The 19,744-nt window shown below is 36.9% G+C and overlaps 1 protein-coding gene across 6 annotated transcripts; it reads left to right on the top strand.

The window, feature by feature from the left end:
- Positions 1-581: 581 nt before the first annotated feature.
- Positions 582-12,976, top strand: LOC122313220 (regulator of nonsense transcripts UPF3-like). 6 transcript variants are annotated; one of them, XM_043128017.1, is made up of 14 exons: positions 582-1,002; positions 2,212-2,318; positions 2,611-2,706; positions 2,845-2,943; positions 3,181-3,260; positions 4,792-4,902; positions 6,202-6,349; positions 7,522-7,595; positions 10,400-10,673; positions 10,803-10,880; positions 11,143-11,241; positions 11,363-11,481; positions 11,587-11,645; positions 12,482-12,976. In XM_043128017.1, the coding sequence occupies exons 1-13, from the start codon at positions 863-865 to the stop codon at positions 11,623-11,625; spliced, it is 1,464 nt and encodes a 487-aa protein (XP_042983951.1). In that variant the 5' UTR covers positions 582-862; the 3' UTR covers positions 11,626-11,645; positions 12,482-12,976. The 6 variants fall into 6 exon arrangements, with proteins under 6 accessions (XP_042983951.1, XP_042983950.1, XP_042983948.1 ...); XM_043128016.1 differs by having other exon boundaries at positions 10,400-10,691; XM_043128015.1 differs by having other exon boundaries at positions 584-1,002; positions 10,400-10,666; positions 10,697-10,880.
- The last annotated feature ends 6,768 nt before the right edge of the window (positions 12,977-19,744 follow it).

Here is a 19,744-nt window from a genome sequence, read left to right as displayed (position 1 = left end):
CCCGCACCGTATGGTGCGGGTAGCACCCCTACTGTGCTGTATTTGTAGTATTAATTCAAAAAAAATTTAATGCGTAGTTATTTTTATATATTTTATTAATATAATTGATTATATTATTTTTTAATATAAAATAATTATTTTGATAAATTATATTTAAAAAAATTAAAAATCTATGACTTGATTAGCATTATCTTAGCTTCTAAAATAGAGGAGAATTTGAAACCCTTTTTTAAAATATATTAAAAAAATAAAAAAGACGTAAAAATAACTTATTTATTATTTAAAGCATTATATTAAATTATCATGATTTAATTTGTTGAATTTATTTTTAGCTGAAATATTTATTTTATTTTTAACATCAAACAAAGAATTTTTAACTCCTAAATTTTCAGGATTCTAAATTTATCCTTGGAAACATTTAACAATCTTTAATAAGCTTATAAAATCTGATTATATAATTAATTGAAACTTAAATAATAGTTTTAAAAAACGAAAACAAAGCTTCCAGTTCAACACCACTACAACCCGACCCGAGAAGAACAACACAAGTGCGTGCACACACGCTTGAGATTATATGGTTAAACGTCTGTAAAAGCGCAAAAAACCCAACCTGACACGTTTCTTCACTCTGGAAACACTCTTTTTTCATTAATCTCTCTCGCATGGCGTTTGGGAAAGAAATTGAGGAGTAGAGCACGGAATAGGCCTCGATTTTTGCCAGTGAAGATGTAATCCAAGGAAGAATTTTTCTGTTTAGAAGCTATTTTAAGTGCACAGTTCGTAAAAGTTCAACTACATTTTTCTCTAGGGTTTTCTTTCTTTTTTTTTTCCTCTTTCCCTTCCCTGTTTGGTTGGGTGTGAAATGAAGGGCTTTTCAGATCGGACGAAGGTGGTTCTGCGGCACCTACCTCCGGCGATTTCTCAGTCCACGCTGAAGGACCAAATCGACGCCGCCTTCGCTGGTCGCTACCACTGGGTCGCTTTCCGTCCAGGGAAATCGAGGTTAGGGTTTTTTTTTTTTTTTCGCAATTATGCTTTGGGTGAAATTTATATGTTCTGTATTTTTTTTTTTGTCAATGAATTTACTTTGAGACACTTCAGTTTCGGAATATACGTCCAATTGGTAATGGGAATGCGCACGGGTGTAGGTATATGCGTATCATGTCAGTTAAATACGCTCTCAATTTTCTTAGTTGTCCACTTTCTTATCTTTGGGTTTTTGATAGTTTTTGGACCATTGAATCTAATGTACGAGTAATTGCCTGATTTTCTGTCAATTAGTGAGATACATCTGCATTTCTAGGGTTTATATGCCTGGGAATAAGTAGGATAGAATTTAAAATTTTCATTGATTGTACACTTTGGGAGCCATTAAGTTCGGGTTTATGGAGTATGAATCTGTGGCTTGTATGGGTTTTGAAATCTTTTTGGATTGAGTAAGCTTCGCATTTTTTCATACTTAATGGGTCTTTGAAACTGAGTAGGCTTAATATATTCCACGCACAAGACATGCAAATATGCATGTGGAAAATTATCAATAGGTCTGTTTTAAGTCTTGGCAAAAATGAGTAAATTTATGATTTCCTGTCTTTAATTTATCGCTCTTAGAATGTATTTAGGTGTTCTATGTATACTTCCTGTGTACGTGGGCTATGCCTATTTCTTTCAGATCAATAATATTTTTCTTACTTATAAAAAAAAAAAATGTTACTTGGAAGCATGAGGATGGTTATGCACCTTGCTACTTCATATGAATACAGGGTACAAGAACCCTTTTATGCTACTTAAGGTTTTCTTTCCCCATCAAGATACTTAAAAAGGACAAATTAGTCTCTATTTGGTGTTACTGGATGAAAATATATCCGTTTGTGTAGATGATAGTGCCTTCTGGAAATGTTTCCGGGAGACAAAGGAAACTAGCTGCATGGAAATTGCCTACTGGACAGAGGGCTGTTAACCCAGTTAATATACCATTGGTTCTTTCCGAAACACTTTTTTTTTGGTGGATCAGCTCCATCTTTTTTACAATCAATGAAGGTTTTATTGATGAATAATGATAAGCATGGTCCATGTACACAGAAAATATATGGATCCACTCTGCTTTTCAATTCATATATTAATACGTTCCTGTGGTCTAGTTTTTATGATTTAGTCAAGTCATTTGCTGGGCACCTTCTCATATGTTTATTGTTTTTTTAAACGGTTTTGCAGCATGAAGCATCAATTCTATACTAGAGCCTATATTGACTTCAAGAAACCTGAGGATGTTATTGAGTTTGCTGAGTTCTTTGATGGGCATTTGTTTGTTAGTGAGAAGGGTAAATCTTTGCTCATATCTTTTGAAGAGATTGATTGGCACATCAATCTTGTTGCCAGTGTTTCTGTGATTATCTTTTTATTCAATCCACAGTTTTGATTCAGATGGGTAATGAAGCCCTTTCTCTTCAGTTAGTAACAGCTTAGAAAATTATCAAGCTGCTGGGTATCTTTTTGGAAAATTTATCTGGGGCTCCTCACATCTTTCTTTCTGTTTCATCCTTGTTTGAATAAGGAATTGCAGGATATAATATTGACGTGAAGTTTTAACTAGACTGTCCCTTGCTTTTTCAGGCACTCAGTTTAAAACTATTGTCGAGTATGCTCCTTCTCAGCGTGTTCCAAAACAGTGGTCTAAAAAAGATGGTCGTGAAGGAACAATATTAAAAGGTAATTGACAAATAAAAAAAATAAAAATAAAAACTGGAAATTTAAGGAGTATTTTCAAATGCGATCATTAACCTGTAACTTATTTATGCAATCACTTGCTTTTTCATAAATACAAGTATTTCATTGTTGAACATCTAGATCCCGAGTATCTGGAGTTTCTTGAATATCTTGCAAAGCCCGTTGAGAATCTTCCCAGTGCAGAGATACAATTGGAGAGAAGGGAAGCAGAACGAGGTGGTAAGTCATAAATATTTCATATTGTTGAACATGCTGTCGAAAATAGTAAGATAAAAGGTTAAAGAATTCAGTAATACAGTAACACATGTATATTTCCAGTGTATCTGGGTTATGCCTATTTTTATATCAATTTCTTCTTACTTATAAAAAAAAATAAAAAAAATTATCTTGCACTGCTTGGGAGTTTCTAAGGTAAAGTTTGTCTTCAAATGATTTCTGTTCACTATGATCTTGCAGGTGCTGCAAAAGACGCTCTTGTGGTTACACCATTGATGGACTTTGTTCGTCAAAAAAGAGCTGCCAAGGGTGGTTCTCGGGTATCTTTCTAATTCATGAGTTTGTGAGGACAGATTTGTTTAAGAAATATCGTTAAATAGATTTTTATTCCATGTCCTATTATATTTAATTGGGTTGCAGAATTGATTTCTAGAGTTTCTGGTTATGGATAGCTGGAGTTACTGTCATGCTTTATGTACTATACATGCTTCAAGATTTACTTGAATACTCCTGTTTCATGGTTATATAGTAGTTTTCATTGCATAAAACATGATGCATTTCAAGTGGAGGGTTGGGGTTTGAAATCTGAGGATCTTTAATGAGGCACTTCTTGGGAAATAGTTATGGTGGTACCATCAAGAAGGGGTGTCTTTGTGGAAGCTGTTATTGAGTTGAAGTATGGGAGCTCGTGTGTGTGTGTGTTTTTTTTTTTTTGGGTTGGGGGGGGGGGGGGGGGGTGTGTGTTCTAATGAAGTGAGGGATGCGCATTGTGTAGGTTTGTGGAAGAATATTGGAAATGGATGTGAGGTATTTGCTTGTTTTGTTAGCTTCACAATTGAATAGAGATCCAGGGTCATATTCTGGCATGATACTTGGTGTGGTATTTTGCCTGCAAGGTTGTTTTTCCTTCTCTTTTCCAGATGGATCTTGATCAGGAGGCGTCGGTATCATATCTTTTGGACAGCTCTAGTGGATCCTCACAGTGGAATGTTTGTTTTCTTAAAGCGGAAATGGAGTTATTTCCGAATTTTTCATTTTGTTGTATGCTTCAAACATTGGTAGCATTGAGGAAAATAGGATGCTTTGGATGAATACCGGGAATAGGAAGCTCCCTATGTGATCTTTGTCAAGGGCTTTGTCATGTCAAAATCATATTTCCTTTCCCTGGAAGTGCATTTGGAGAAGTAAGGTGCCGCCTAAAATTGCTTCTTTGATTGGACTGCATCTTTTGCGAAAATATTGACTATGGACAACTTGAGAAAGCGTGGACTCATTGTGATGGATTGGTGCTACTTGTCTAAGAAGAGTGGTGAATATGCGAATTATCTTTTACTTCACTGTGAGCTGGCAAGGATGTTATGGGCTGAGATCTTTATCTGGACCGGACTTGCATGGGTGATGCCTAAGAGGGTGGTGGACTTCTTTGCTAGTTGGAAAAGGCTTCGGGGCTATTTCCAAATTGCTGATGTATGGAGAATGACTCCTTTATGTTTCTTCTGGTGTATTTGTCTTGAAAGGAATGGCCAGAGCTTTGAAGATGGGGAATGCTTTCTGGATGAGCTTAAAATTTTCTTCCTCCATACTTTATTTTCTCTGAGCTTCTGCTAGTGTTTTTAACGGAGCCATCTTACATGACTTTCTTGTATCACTTTCTGGCTCCTAACTTTAACTAGGTGTTCTCTGTTGTATACTTCATGTTTACTTGGGCTATGCTTGTTTACTTGTTTCAATAAAATTTTATTTTACTCATATATAAAAAAAGAACATTATTCGTCTCCCATTATAGTGTGTATTATACTCAAAGATCCATTTATCACTGAATCCTGAGTTCTTATCCCTGTCTAATGACAGCGATCACTATCTAATGGGAAACTGAGTAGAAGAGCTGTCGGATCGTCAACCGGAAATCGTGGTGCCTCATCGAAGCGAGGTTCTGAGAGGAGAAGGATATCCTCCGCTATGGTACACATCTTTCTTTAATACTTGATGAAATTTATAAAAAAAAAAGAAGAAGAAGCCTAGTTATAATGTTCATGATGCATTTCTGATCACAAAGTCACCCCCGAAAAAGGTTTTGGTTGCTTGTAAACATTTGTATGCTGCCTAAAGCATGCAGCAACATGCCACAATTTTTTAAATGGTGTTTAACCTCACCAAGGCATGATTCTTCAGACACACCCTTGAAAGTATACCTCCAGTATACAACCTGACCTCCCATAACTGTTTATTAGATAATTTAGGGGTACTTTTAGTGCAGAATCAAACCCAAGATGTTTGGGTTTATGTCTCATTTTAAGTCTGCCCTTTGACCACTAAGCTGAACCCTAATGTGTATACCGCAATTTTAGAAACATAAATTTAAGTATGTTCCTGTCAGGATCAATGTTATTAATAGAACAATTATTCCTTGCGCCAAATTGTCTGCATTATACGTACTGGAACTGCACCCAAAATAACTTTTCTGATTTAATAATTATGGATATAAGAATCTGTTAAAACCTACATGTATTGCATCCATTGTACTGATAGTCCCTGTCACAGTGTCACTACACCATTATAAGTATAAACATAATGTCTAATAAAATGTCTATCATTCCCTCTTATCAAAAAAAAATTTCTACCATTCCCTGTGCCAGAAGCTGGTTTGACATCTAGAAATGAAAAGAAAATTTGTATGATAATTGTGGTCATATTTGATATTTTCTGTGTGATTCGTGTTTATAGACCTGTTGAAACATTAGAAGGATACAATTACATGTTGCACATACAACCTTTTTTACAGCTATTTATATGACCATGTTTTAAATTGAGGTATATCTGTAAAACGATGTTACTTTTATAAGTTATTTTACAAAAATATCCCTCATTTAAAACAAGTTTGTGTAAAGGGTTGTATCTGTATCATTTTCTGTACAGATGTTAATGTTTCGTTTGTAGAACCAAAATCTAAATGATGAATTAAAGATTTCTTTCATTACTGACCTTATTAGTAGGCCCAAGGCTGACTAAAGAGAGAAAGAACATAAACAGATTTAAATAGACCATTAACGTGATTTTCCTGCTCCTGTAGCTTCTTATGTTAAACATGGTTTTTGGATTACATTGTCGTACTTGTAGGGAATATGGATTGAGGCATATGCTATAATGTATTTGTTTTCCATCTTTATTTGTGTTTGAGCATCTAGACATTTAAACTGGATTTCAAAGCAAGATGTTGGAAAGTTAGGAGTTTATTAATACTATTTCCTCCCTGATGGGCAGTATGTTTTGAGGGACACTGTAAAGAACATGAGTGGCAAAGATAAGTCAATGCACCTTCTGGTTCCAAATAGAGATGATGAGCGGCTTTTTGATAAGTCTGTTACTGTGGTTCCTGCTGCTAGGACTGAAGTATTGGCAGAGGAAAGTGGTATGTTTGGGAAATGGAATAATTAAGTGTTCAGTGATGATTTGATCTTTTTTTTTTTTTTTCCTGTCTTCTTTTAATGATATCTTGAGAAAAACATGTGCACTCACACTTCAGGACCCCAACGTAGGTATGGACTACTTAGTTACTGTGGAATTCCGATCATAAAAGAAAAGTTGCTGCCGGATTGCACGAAAAATTTGGATGTCTTTTGTCTTGCATTAGCCATTTTTTCTTTTCTCACTTCCATTTTTTCAGACTTGTTAGGTTTGCAGTATTTAAATTTTCTCAAATGGGTTTACCTCTTATGATGAGTGGAATTTTTTTTTACACAAGGAAGAATGATTTCTGGTAGTTCAAAGAGTTGTGTGGATGTTGGTTGTTTTTTGCACATTTTCTGATTTTAGAAACAAAAGAGTTGGAAGTTTTGTAGCAAAACTTAAAAAAAGAAACCATCTAAAAAACTTAGATAGTTTTTTCTCCAGTTTAATGCATTTATGTTGGCATTGTTTGAATCTATATCTTAGAGGCTGTCATGTGCTTGATTCAGTTTTCACTTGGATATATTTACCTTGCTCAGTTCTTATTATGTTCACCTTCAAATTTTTACAACATACAGTGGGAGCACTTGTTTGTTAGACCACTTATATTATCAACATGCCTACGTATCATACCCCACTTTTGCCAAAATGGATAGGGTTCAGGGTGAGAAGGGATTTATATATCGAAAACAAGTGGGTTGCACGTGTGGCTATTTATCTTTACCAGTTATGTCTTTTTTCTCTCTTTTTTTTTTTTTTTTTTTAATTTTTTTTTTATAGGTAAACAAAAATTTATTAATCAAAGAATTAGGCAAAGCCCGAAACAATACAAGAAACACTGTGTGCCCTAATTATGTCTCTGATTTTACCTATCAAAAAAAAAAAAAAAATTATGTCTCTGATTTTGTGTGCTTGTTCCTTGCAGTATTTTTGATTAAGATATATGTTCACATTGTCCAGTTTGGGGCTTTTATGGTACTGGAATATTCAGTGCAATACATAAGTTAATTTCTTTTAGATTGTTTCTTTTTGGATCAATTCATCTTTTTTGTGAATAGTTATTTCTTTTTCTGGGCATGTTAATATTATATCTATACTTCTAGGAGCTTGTTCACCTCTATTATAATTTTTCAGGAATTTCTGGAACTAACGAATCTGGGAAAAAGAAACTCCTGCTTCTGAAAGGGAAAGAGAGAGAGATTTTGCATGTAAGTATTTTCAGTTCTTACCAACATATATATATATATATATTACTTGGGGCACTTTTCAAAGCATATATATGATGTATGGTGTTGCTTTGTATGGATAAAATTTGTTTTCTTGTTCTGATGTGGGTCATTTGAAAATGTAGCAGGAAAAAAAAAAGGCAAATAATCACGGATTAATATACCCATTTACCCATCAACGTTCTAAGTTTGTATGTTTTAAATGCAAAGTGGCAATCTATACAATGCTCACATTTCTCCTGCTTAGACTGGAGCATGTGCTCAACTTGGACAGCTTGCCACCAGTCAGACAGTTTATGATTCTTTATTTTTTGGGTGTGATTCTGATTATAGTATGTCCCTTTTCTAACATTTGACACATCTCAAGGGCTTACTTGAACACCGGAGCTGTTCCATCTCCAAAAGCCGTTTTCCTATTGTGAATTGTAGTGTGGGCTCTGATCTATTATTTGCCTTCAGCATATTATCATAGAAGGATATGAGGCTGTCCGCTTAACTTGATAGGCCTTATCGAATACCTTCTTCATCCACCAAGTAATGACTTTGGATGGTCTCACATTGTATTTGACTGTCCACTTGACTATGGAACCATTTGCCTTTCCACTATATCTCTGATTAATAGCCCAATATGATGTTACCATCTCCAGCTCTTAACTTTCAGGATTTCCTACCCCTGTTTCCTTTTGATGGTTGGTGGATTATTTATATGTCTTTTGTATTGTGTATCATCCCTTTTAGTCATTAAAAAAATCCCTATCTTACTGATCAAAACAGCTTTGGATGTGTAGTTTTGTGATTGTTCTATTTGTGACAGATTAAGTAATCTAGTTCTATTTGAAAAACTTTTGGGTGTAGGATTTATCAGATTTGGCAAATTTATTGTGGTGTAGGATCTCTTCTCTGCCTTTGTGGTATCTTGGGCTTCCTTTGGGGGCTTCTTTTAAAGATGTAGACATATGGGATGGGGTGATTGAAAAAATTGAAAGGAGGTTAGCAGGTTGGAAGAGGATCTATTTGTCTAAGGGGGGAAGATTAACTCTTATTAAAAGTTCTTTGTCTAACCTGTCCACCTATTTCCTTTCTCTTTTTCCTCTTCCTGCAAGGGTAGAAAAGAGAATTGGGTGTTTATTTCGGAACTTCTTATGGGGGGGTGTAGGTGAGGAAAAAAAGTTTCACTTGGTTAGTTGGAAGAAAGTTTGTCAACCATTGGATGGTGGTGGTTTGGGGATTAAAGATTTGAAGGTTTTTAATAGAGCTTTACTTGGGAAATGGCTTTGGAGATATCATTTGGAAAGTGAAGCTCTAAGGAAAAATGTGATAGATGTGAAGTATGGAAGTTTGTGGGGAGGTTGGTGTTCTAAAGCTTCTAGTGGAGCATATGGGGTGAGTTTGTGGAAATTTATTAGAAAAGGATGGGATTTTTTCTCTAATAATTTTAGATTGAAGGTGGGACATGGAAAGAGAATTCTCGTTTGGCATGATTTGTGGTGTGGGGATACTGCTCTTAAGCTGGAATTTCCTGCCCTGTACAGAATTGCAAGGGATCAAAATGCAGCTGTTTATGATTCTTACTGCAGCAGCAATAATAAGGTTGGTTGGAATGTTATTTTCAAAAGGGATGTTAATGATTGGGAAGTGGATGAAGTTCAGGCATTGCTGGTTAAACTTTACAACATAAAGTTGGTGATTGAAAGGGAGGATAGCATGGCATGGACTTCTGCTGGAAATGCTAAGTTTTCAGTTTCTTCCTATTATAGAGTTATGTCAAGTCATAGAAGTTGTGTTTTCCCAAGGAAAAGTATTTGGAAAGTGAAAGTTCCTCCCAAGGTTGTTTTTTTCTGTTGGGTGGCTTCTTTGGGCAAAGTCTTGACAACTGATAATCTTAGAAGGAGAGGATTGTTTATTACTGACTGGTGTGTCATGTGCAAAAGGGATGGAGAATCAGTAAATCATCTTTGCCTTCACTGTGAAGCGACTAGATTCTTGTGGGATGAGGTTCTGAGCTGGACAGGTTTACATTGGGTAATGCCCAAAGATGTGGTGGATTTATTGGTAGGGTGGAAGGGTTTGAAGGGCTGTAAGAAGGCGGCGACTGTTTGGAAGATGATTCCTCCTTGTCTCATGTGGTGCTTATGGATCGATTTTTTCTCGAGTACTTTGGGTTTTTGGGCTAAAGCTTATGTAACGGTGGATAATTTTCTGAACCTGTTTTAGTTTTCTGGGTTTGTTTTCTTTTTGTTTCTGGAAGTTGTAGGTTTATCCTTTGTATACCTCCTGTGTACTTGGGCTTATGCCTATTTCTTCAATAAAATTATTACTTAAAAAAAAAAAAAAACTTTTGAAATCCAAAGTTCTGTGCATCAGCCATCACATCAAATAACCCATTTTCCTTAAATGACTGGGGCACTGAACACTATTTGTTCTCATGCGTTGTGGCAGTGTAAATTGAGTTCCTAGTTTTATTCAGACAACGCCATTAATAATTGGTGTGTAATGAGGGTTCTTTTAGGTGCATCCTTCACTCTTAAGTATTTCTTCTCTTCAACCTTACCTTACGAGGGAAAAAAAAAAGTTCTTTGCTTCATTTATGTGTCGGCAATCTTCCAAAAACCAGATTTTTTGTGATTTTGTGTTTGCTGATTACTTATTTGCCTCTTTGCAATTTCTAATAAGATTTGTCTCACTGCATTGTGTTTTTCCCCATAATTTTGTTTTACAGGTAGAAATGTGACTTTTTAGTTGAAGGGCTGCACAATGTTAAATACTGTATTCTACTCCTTTTGCAGGGGTCTGTCAGCCTGTCAAAGGGTATAACATCTTCAGTTGGAAACACAATCAGTTCAGCTGCTCTCAAGCAGAACCAGCAACACCAAGGTAGTGAAAGGATAGTCAAAAGAATACTTTTAAACAAGGATTCACGTCAAAGTCAGTCTTTTGTGGGCCTGTCTGAGCAGCAAATCCAGGCTACAAATTTAGAAAAGGACAAGAGACCTCCCCGTCCACCACATGCACAATTGATTTTGAAGGACCCAATTCCAGCTACAGATGACAAGGTTGCTGGTAATAACTTTTTGATAAGTAAGGTTGCTGGTAATAACTCGCATGGATTTTGTAGTGAGAAGCAGGAAAAACGTTCAAGAAATAAGGATAAGCCTGATCGTGTTGTATGGACTTCTCTTCGTCGTTCAGATGGATCTCATACTAGTGATGAGCCTTTGTCATCTTCAGCTTCTCAACTTTCACAGTCACTTGTAGATTCTTTTGAAGGTGTGTGCCATTTTCATATTGTAATTCTTGGGTTAATAATAAGAGGACTTGGTAGTCATCGGTGGTAGCACTATTAATTTGTAATCGTTATTTTACCTTTCCATCAAAACACTTCGGTTAATGTGTACAAACAAATACACTGAAGAGGGAGGGATCTTATTACCAGAAGCCCGAAAGTGCTTGTGTGGCCTTTTTTTTTTCTAAAGAAAATTTTAATGGCAAGGAATGTATTTTACTATTTCTTCTGTTTGTCATCTTTCAGGATCCCTGGGAGATACCCAAGTTGACATGGCAAATGCTAGGTGTGGGGAGGTTAAAAACCTTGGAACTGGACGTAGTAGTCATTCTTCCATTGATAATGGTAGATTTTGATTTGGAAAGCCTGTATCTTCAATATTGCTTCTGAATATGAATGCCCTTTGTCTGTGTTTGGCATATGTTTTGTTTTCTAGCTGCAACTTCAATGTTTGTATTACATGCAGGCTCCCACAAACATTTTGGTCGCCGTGGGCCAGCACATGTTGTGAAGGATACTGATGGCTCATCAATTGTTGGTGAGGGGAAGCACTTGAGGAAAGGCACTGGATATATTTCCCATGAGGTGATTAGGCTTAAAACTTGGGATGGAAAATTTTGCTCGTACTTTTTCTGTGTTTTCGATCATCATGTGCTAATTAGTTAAAGGTATTTTTCAATGAATCTGCAGAAACAAGTTTGGGTTCAAAAATCAAGTTCTGGTTCATGATGTTGTATCAAAAAGGTTTTGTGAGTATCTTCTTCTTCACTTTTTTATTATTATTTTAAGATCAATATCTGCCTTTTAACTTTTATACATGGATTGACAAAAATAGATTTAAAATTATAGTTTGATAGGACCTAGTGCGTCTAAACCAGCATCACATCCATGAATTCATACGGAACCTCCAATTTTAAGTATTTTGCAATTTTTCTGCACTCCTACAAACCTGCCCTAATTTTCACTTACCAAACTTGCCCTAGTCTATAAAACGCATCTTTATTTGATCTAAAGGGAAGGTGAAAAATACATTGGTGACTGATGGAAACTAATCTAAATCGGTATTATAGAAATCAAAGAACATTGAACATTGGAGGTAAATATATCTGATGAGTCCTAGAATTTTGATTGACCCTTTGCTGTTGGAAGGTTAGTATGTTGGATTTAAAATAAATGCGAGAAGGGATTTGTATCTTGTCGCTTGTCATTCATTTTCAAATATGCTGAAGAAGTTATAGTCTCATATTTGACGGAAAATGTTGTTTAGTGCGAAATGTGCAAATGCCCTGTTATATTCTTTGTTACATGTGCAAATGCCCTGTTATATTCTTTGTTACTGTTGGTTCTTCATGGAGTCCGTATCATTTTGACTCTGTTGAAAGAAAAGATTCTTTTTTGGGTACTTAAGAGAGATGAACAGTGAAAAGGAAAAAGCTCTTGGATGAAAATTGCCCACGTCAAATGCACTTTTAAGTAGTGTATCCCTTGGCCCTTGGCATGTTTACTATTTGTCATGACTGTCTTGAGCAGGCTTTTGTTTAGATTGTCGATTTTTATTATGGTTACCCATTTCATTACTGGGCAGTTTAAATGCTTGGTCACACAATTTTGGAACCTGCATTTGCTTGTGGCTGGAGGCTGTCTCCTCTTACTATACAGATGATCGGGTGTAAATGAAGTCTCAGTATCAGCAATGGTTCCTTTCGAGAAACCCCGAGGGGAAAGTACAGTTATCTGAATGATGCAGATACCGACATAATTAAACATTCGGTTGGTTGAAGATCCTGATTTTACTTGGGCAAAGCGGCAGCTCAGAATAGGAGAAAAGAAAGCATTAGACGGCATTGTTATGATTGTATTAATACACAGTTTTCATGGCAGTGCTCCCCTTTGGGGTTCTGCTTTTTGTTGGAGCTAGGAAGTCCTCATGTTTGCTTTTGACTCGACTACGCATTGGGTTATTGTGGTTTTATGGGATGTCTCCAATTGGTATAGATGTATATATAATCCCGGAGTGATGATCTGTAACTCCCAGCTTTCTTATGGCTATCTATCAAAGCATCTTAATGTGTTGCACACATATCTTTCATTGCTGCGACTGTTACACCTGATGCATGGTGGTTTTACGAGCACAGCAATAATGCCGACAATGCAGAGGAGGTTTTTACCGAAGGTTTTGAATGTCTTCTTGTTTGCACAATAGATCTGATAATGGAAATAAAGGGAACAATTGATTCTTGGACAGTGTAGGCATGGGTATATAAAACTTTTTCAAACCTTTTTTACCTTTTTTAGTACAGTACTACATTGCACTTCCTCATTCTTCTTTGTTACGTCTTCACCACCCAAACAGCTTATTATTGATTTTGTTAGTTTTTCATGACTTGTAGTAATCAAGAGTTCGTTGTGAAGAACCGTGTTCTTTGAGTTTTCAGGAAGGTGACTCAGATTAGATAACTATTTAAAGGGTTTTCGTTAAGAAAACAGAACTAGTCGGTTCAGTCTCGGTCTGACTGGTTACTTGTTTGCCCAAAACCAGCCAAACTGCATAGGGGAGAGAGAACCAATCGAACCGATGGTTCGATGGTTTGAGTGTCGGTTTTGGGCCTTGTACTCATTTTCTTGGTCACTTCCAAACAAATAGAGCTACATCTTGTTATGTTATGTGAAGAAGTCCTAGTCGTTAAGGACTTGTCTGGAGGCACGTGAGCTGGGCCAAGTACTTATTTAATTTATTTGTTTTGTTTATTTCGTATGTTTTGAGTCTGGTAGGGGTCACGATGGCCTAGTGCGTCAGTTTATAAGTAAATGGGTCAATTTGTCGTTAATGGGCATTTAATTAGTAGTGGGTCCGTTTTATGCTTGTGTCTGTTGGTCATTGATTGATCAAGTCTGTCTGTAATTTTTATAAGTATTCTATTGATGCATCAATAAAAGTTATCCAATTTTTACAAATATTAAGAATACATATTGGAGGACCAGGCCCCTCGAAGGGCATACAAAAATTACATCACTATTTACTATAACCATAATAGTGGTATCAAAGCTATGTTCCTACGACATGGTTGAGGGTATATGCCTAGCTCAACTTTCTAAAGCGGTCTCAATGCTCAAAGCTGAAACGGTGCACCTGCGGGAAGAACAAAGCTAACAAAAAGGCATGCTGGAAGTAGTGTTACAATAGCTTAACAATCTGGCATCCAACTAAAACCAATTAGCCATACAGGCCAATAATCAGAACGTGGAAGAAGGACCATCCCATGGTAGAGATCGTTACAATAATCCTTTATTTGATGGAAATTGGGGGATACATGCTAGGTCCTTAAGATTAGATTTTCCTAAATTTAATGGGGCAGATCTATAGAATGAATTCTTAAAATTGAACAGTTCTTTGAATATTTCAATATGCCTGAAGACTAGAAAATTCAGATTGTCTTCTTCTACATGGAAGACAAGGCTTTGTCCTGGTTCTCTTGGCTAAGGAATTCAGGTACTATGGGGAGTTGGGAGGAATTTACTGCAGCACTTAGGGTGCGGTTTGGGACCTCAACATTTGAGAATCCAATTGGGGCCTTTACAAAACTAAGACAAACCTCTACGGTAGAAGAATATCAAACTGAGTTTGAGATCTTATTAAATAAAATTAAGGGGCTTAAGGAGGAATTTCGTATTGGTACCTTCATTAGTGGTTTAAGGGATGATCTTAAAATCATGGTAACAATGCTAAAACCAAATACAATTTCAACTGCATTTAGGTTAGCAAAATTACAAGAGGAGGAAGTGGCTAGAAGAAGCAGGGCAGCCCCAAACAGAAACCAAAACCCAAGCCAACCCACTCATACTTACTTGCCAAAACTTCCACCAGCCCCACCACTCTTCAGATTACCAGCCCCACCTCCTAGGCTAGAAAACAGAAACCTTCCCAACAATTACAACCCAAATAGAAAACCCATCATTCCCATAAAAAGAATCACCTCAACCTAAATGCAAGAAAGGAGGAAAATATGACTTTGCTATTATTGTGATGAGAAGTTCCATCTAGGACATAAATGTAGTAGACTCAAATTATTTTTATTGGAAGGGTTGGAAGGGGATGATGGCAAAGAAGCTGAACCTAATGAAGGAAATTTAGTAGTTATAAACTCTGGGGAAGTTGAAGAGAAAGAGAAGGAAGTGGGGGAATTGCTTAGCATTTCTTTGCATGCCATGGCAGGGTCAATCTCTCCTAAAACTATGAGAATTGAGGGGTTTCTTAACAACCAACAGGTGCTAATTCTTATTGATACAGGTAGTACATACAGTTTTGTGGATCCCTATGTAGCAAGGAGAGCAAAACTGTCAGTGGGAGAAAGCCATCTAACAGTCAAGATAGCTAATGGGGATAGCATTCCTTGCCGAGGTTACTATAGGACAGTTCCTATTATTTTACAAAATTTCAAGGTTAATGCTAATCTTTATGTATTAACTTTGGGAGGATGTGATGTTGTGTTAGGTGTTGATTGGTTAAGGTATCTTGGGTCTATTCTTTGGAATTTTACTGATTTGACCATGCAGTTTAACTTCAAGGGAAACAAGGTTAAGTTTAAGGGTTTGCAGCATCCAAAGGAGACCTTGAAAGAGGTGGAACATGTCCCAAAATTAAACAAGGGGACTGTGAATGGACTATGGTTACAACTAATTGGAAGTGATGAAAAGCAACTTAAACGAGCTGAGGAACCTGCTGTGCTAAATGTTGTAAAGCAGTTTGAAGAGGTTTTTGCTGAACCACACGATCTACCCCTTCCCAGGAGCCATGATCACAAAATAGAATTATTTGAAGGCTCTAAACCTACTTGTGTTCGACCCTACAAGTATCCATATTGTCAAAAGGCAAAAATAGAGCGATTGGTGGCCGAGATGTTGAAAAGTGGAATCATAAGGGGAAGCCAAAGTCTGTACTCATCTCCGATGTTGTTGGTTAGGAAGGCGGATGGTAGTTGGAGGATGTGTCTGGATTACTGAGCCCTCAACAAAGATACGGTGAAAGATAGGTATCATATTCCTAACATAGATGAGTTATTGGATGAGTTATATGGGGCTGAAATATTCTCTAAATTAGACTTACGTTTTGGTTATCACCAAATCAGAATGTATGATGAAAATATCCATAAAACTGCTTTTAGAACCCATGAGTGTCACTATGAATTCTTCATTTGGGCTTACTAATGCCTCCTCTACGTTTCAAGAATTGATGAATGAAATTTTTTTTAAGCCTTATCTCAAGGAAGTTTGTTTTAGTATTTTTTGATGATATACTGATATACAGCAAGTCCCTGGCAGATCATTTGCAACATTTATATATAATTATGGAAATTTTGAAGGCTCACAAGTTGTTTGCAAAGAAAAGTAAATGTGTGTTTGGTTGTGATGAAGTGGAGTATTTGGGACATTTGATTTCTCGGGATGGAGTTAAAGCTGAACCCCAAAAGATCTCAGCTATGCAAAGTTGGCCATTGCCCAAAAATTTAAAAGCCTTAAGGGGTTTCCTGGGGCTTACTGGTTATTATAAAAAGTTCGTGCAAGGTTATGGTACAATTGCTGCACCCCTTACAGCTCTACTTAAAAAGAATGCATTCATGTGGACGGATAAAGCCCAAGCATCCTTTGAGAGGCTTAAACAAGCCATGGTTAGTCCTCCTGTTTTAAAGTTGCCCGATTTTTCTAAAACTTTTGTAGTGGAGTGTGATGCTTCAGGTGAAAGGTTGAGAGCTGTTCTAATTAGGGGTGGCAATATGTCACACGACCCGTTAACCCAACACGAACACGACACAATAATAGCGGGTTAGGGTTTAGCCTTAATGGGTTCGGGTCAAAACGGGTTGACCCGTTAAGACACGATTGCTTAACGGGTTGATAACGGGTTAACCTGTTTTGACCCGTTATAACCCGTTATGACACGTTAAGAAAGTTAAAGTTACAATTATACCCTTATATCTAAAAATAAAATTGTTAGAATTTCAATTTCGATATTTTTATTATTTGGATTGTAGTTTTGGACTTATAATTAGTTTTATAATTTTTATAAATATTGTAATTTTAACATTTATATAAAATTATGCTAAATTTAATCAGGTTAAAAAGGTTAATTTCAGGCCTATTTAACCTATTTATATAAAAAATTTAAAATGAGTTGTATTGTGTCGTATTAACCTATTTCGTAATATTTTCTTAATTTATTTGTTTACTTATAAAAAAAAACATATTTCGTAATATTTATTAATGGGTCAAAACGGGTTGGCACGACACGACCTGTTATGTTAATGAGTCGTGTTAGGGTTTGAGATTTTGACACGATAAGCTTAACGGGTCGGGTTAGGGTTGATCTATATGACCCGTTAACACGATTTGACACGACACGAACACGACCCGTTAACACGATTTGACACCCCTAGTTCTAATGCAAGATGGAGGCCCTATAGCTTACTTGAGCCAAGGATTGAAGAGGAGAAGCCTCATGTTATCAACATATGAGAAAGAATTGCTGGCCTTAGTGATGGCTATAAGGAAATGGAGACACTGCCTGGTAGGACAACACTTTAAGGTCCGTACTGACCAACAGGCCTTAAAGTACCTATTGGAGCAAAGAGTTGGGACCCCTGCCCAATAGAAATGGACTTCTAAACTACTCGAGTATGACTTTGTGGTGGAGTACAAAAGTGGGAGGACAAACAAGGCAGTTGATGCCATGTCAAGACTACTAACTATTGAACCAAAGCCCGAGCCAATTGAACCACAAACATAACCCAACCAACAGAACCCATCCACCAAATCCATTCACCAACCACTAGAAACCAACAACAGCAATACACAGACCCCCCAATTCCAAATACAAGTCATTAGCCTTTTATAAACACAGTGGGTGGAAAAGTTAAAAAATTCTTACTCACAAGATTCCCAATTGCAGAAGCTATTAAGCCACTACCATCAGGGAATCATGAACCAATCTTAGTATCAGATCCGCAATGGCCTAATTTTTTATAAAAACAGGTTGCATCTTGGAGGTCTGGTGCCATTCTAGCAAGAGATCCTGCAGCAATTACATAACAGTCCATTAGGGGGCCACACAAGGGTATATAAAACTTATGCAAGGATAAGTAAAAAGATTTTTTCTAGCTTGGTCTAAGGAATGATGTCAGAACATTTGTCAGGGAATGTAACACGTGCCAAAGGAACAAAGTGAAAAACATTTTGCCTACTGGCTTGCTCCAGCCTTTACCAATTCCTACACGAAATTAGGAAGACATCAACATGGATTTTATCGAAGGCTTACCACCTTCAAATGAGCGTACAGTAATAATTGTGGTAGTAGACAGATTGAGTAAATATGCTCATTTTATATCTCTAGCTCATCCTTATACGGCAATAATAGTAGCAAGGGTATTTCTTGACAACATCTTTAAATTATATGGTTTTCCACTAACCATTGTCAGTGACAGGGATCCAATGTTTACCAGTCAGTTCTGGAAGGAACTGTTTCGAATTAGTGGTACTGAGCTCTTGTTAAGCTTAGCATATCACCCGCAAATGGACGGCCAAACAGCAATTATGAACAAAGGACTCGAAGGATACCTGAGGATTTTTTCAGGTGGTAAACCCCGAGACTGGTCAAGGTGGCTATCCTTGGCAAAGTATGCGTATAATACTTCTGAGCATACCTCTACCAAGATCTCACCTTATGAGGTGCTCTACGGCCAACCCCCTCCACAAATGATGCCATATGAACTAGGATCAACAAGGATACAAGCAATAGATGAGGAGCTCAGAAGCAGATAGCTCATAAACAAATTAGTGCAAGAAAACTTGAAAGAGGCGCAAGAATGAATGGAACTTTATGCAGATCGCAAGAGAACTGACAAAGAGTTTGAAGTAGGAGATAGAGTATACCTGTGCTTGCAGCCTTACCAGTAGATGACTGTCACAATGAGGAGGAACCTTAAGTTGTCCCCGCGATACTATGGGCCCTTCACAGTGGTCAAACACATCGGAAGGGTGGCATATAAGCTTGATCTACCCCCTAAATCTCAAATCTACCCAACATTCCATGTTTCACGCCTCAAGAAGACGTTGGGAGATCGTATTCAGCCATTAGCCCAACTTCCGAAAGTCACCAGCGAAGGAACTCTAACACTTGAGCCCGAGAAAGTCCTTAAAAGAAGAATATTAAAAAAAAAGAAGGAAAGCAGGTACCGAAATGTTAGTACAGTGGAAAGGGGGAGCTGAAGAGGACGCGACATGGATGGATTACGAAGAACTCAATGGGCGATTTCCAGACCTCGTGGGTGTGGCCTTCTGAAGGAGGCGGCTGTGTTATGTTATGTGAAGAAGCCCTAGTCTTTAGGGACTTGTCTGGAGGCACATGAGCCGGGCCACGTTCTTATCTAATTTATTTGTTTTGCTTATTCCGTATGAGTCTGGTAGGGGCCACGATGGCCTAGTGCGTCAATTTATAAGTAAATGGGTTAGTTTGTTGTTAGTGGCATTTAATTAGTAGTGGGTCCGTTTTATGCTTGTGTCTGTTGGTCATTGATTGACCAAGTCTGCCTGTAATTTTTATAAGTATTCTATTGATGCATCAGTAAAGGTTATCCAGTTTCTAAAAATATTAAAAATACATATTGGAGAACCAGGCCCCTCGAAGAGTCTACACAAATTACATCACTATTTATTGTAATCATAACACATCTCCAACCCTTTCAACTCAAGATAACACCTATTTAATCACAAAACTAAGATTCAAAGAACACATATTCAAAGTAATTATCAAAGAAAATATTCGAGACAACCAAATTGGAAAAAAAATTAAGGTTTG

The sequence above is a fragment of the Carya illinoinensis genome, chromosome 6 (genome assembly GCF_018687715.1).
Source record: "Carya illinoinensis cultivar Pawnee chromosome 6, C.illinoinensisPawnee_v1, whole genome shotgun sequence".
Lineage (NCBI taxonomy): Eukaryota > Viridiplantae > Streptophyta > Magnoliopsida > Fagales > Juglandaceae > Carya > Carya illinoinensis.
This window is presented reverse-complemented; position numbering and strand designations above follow the sequence as displayed.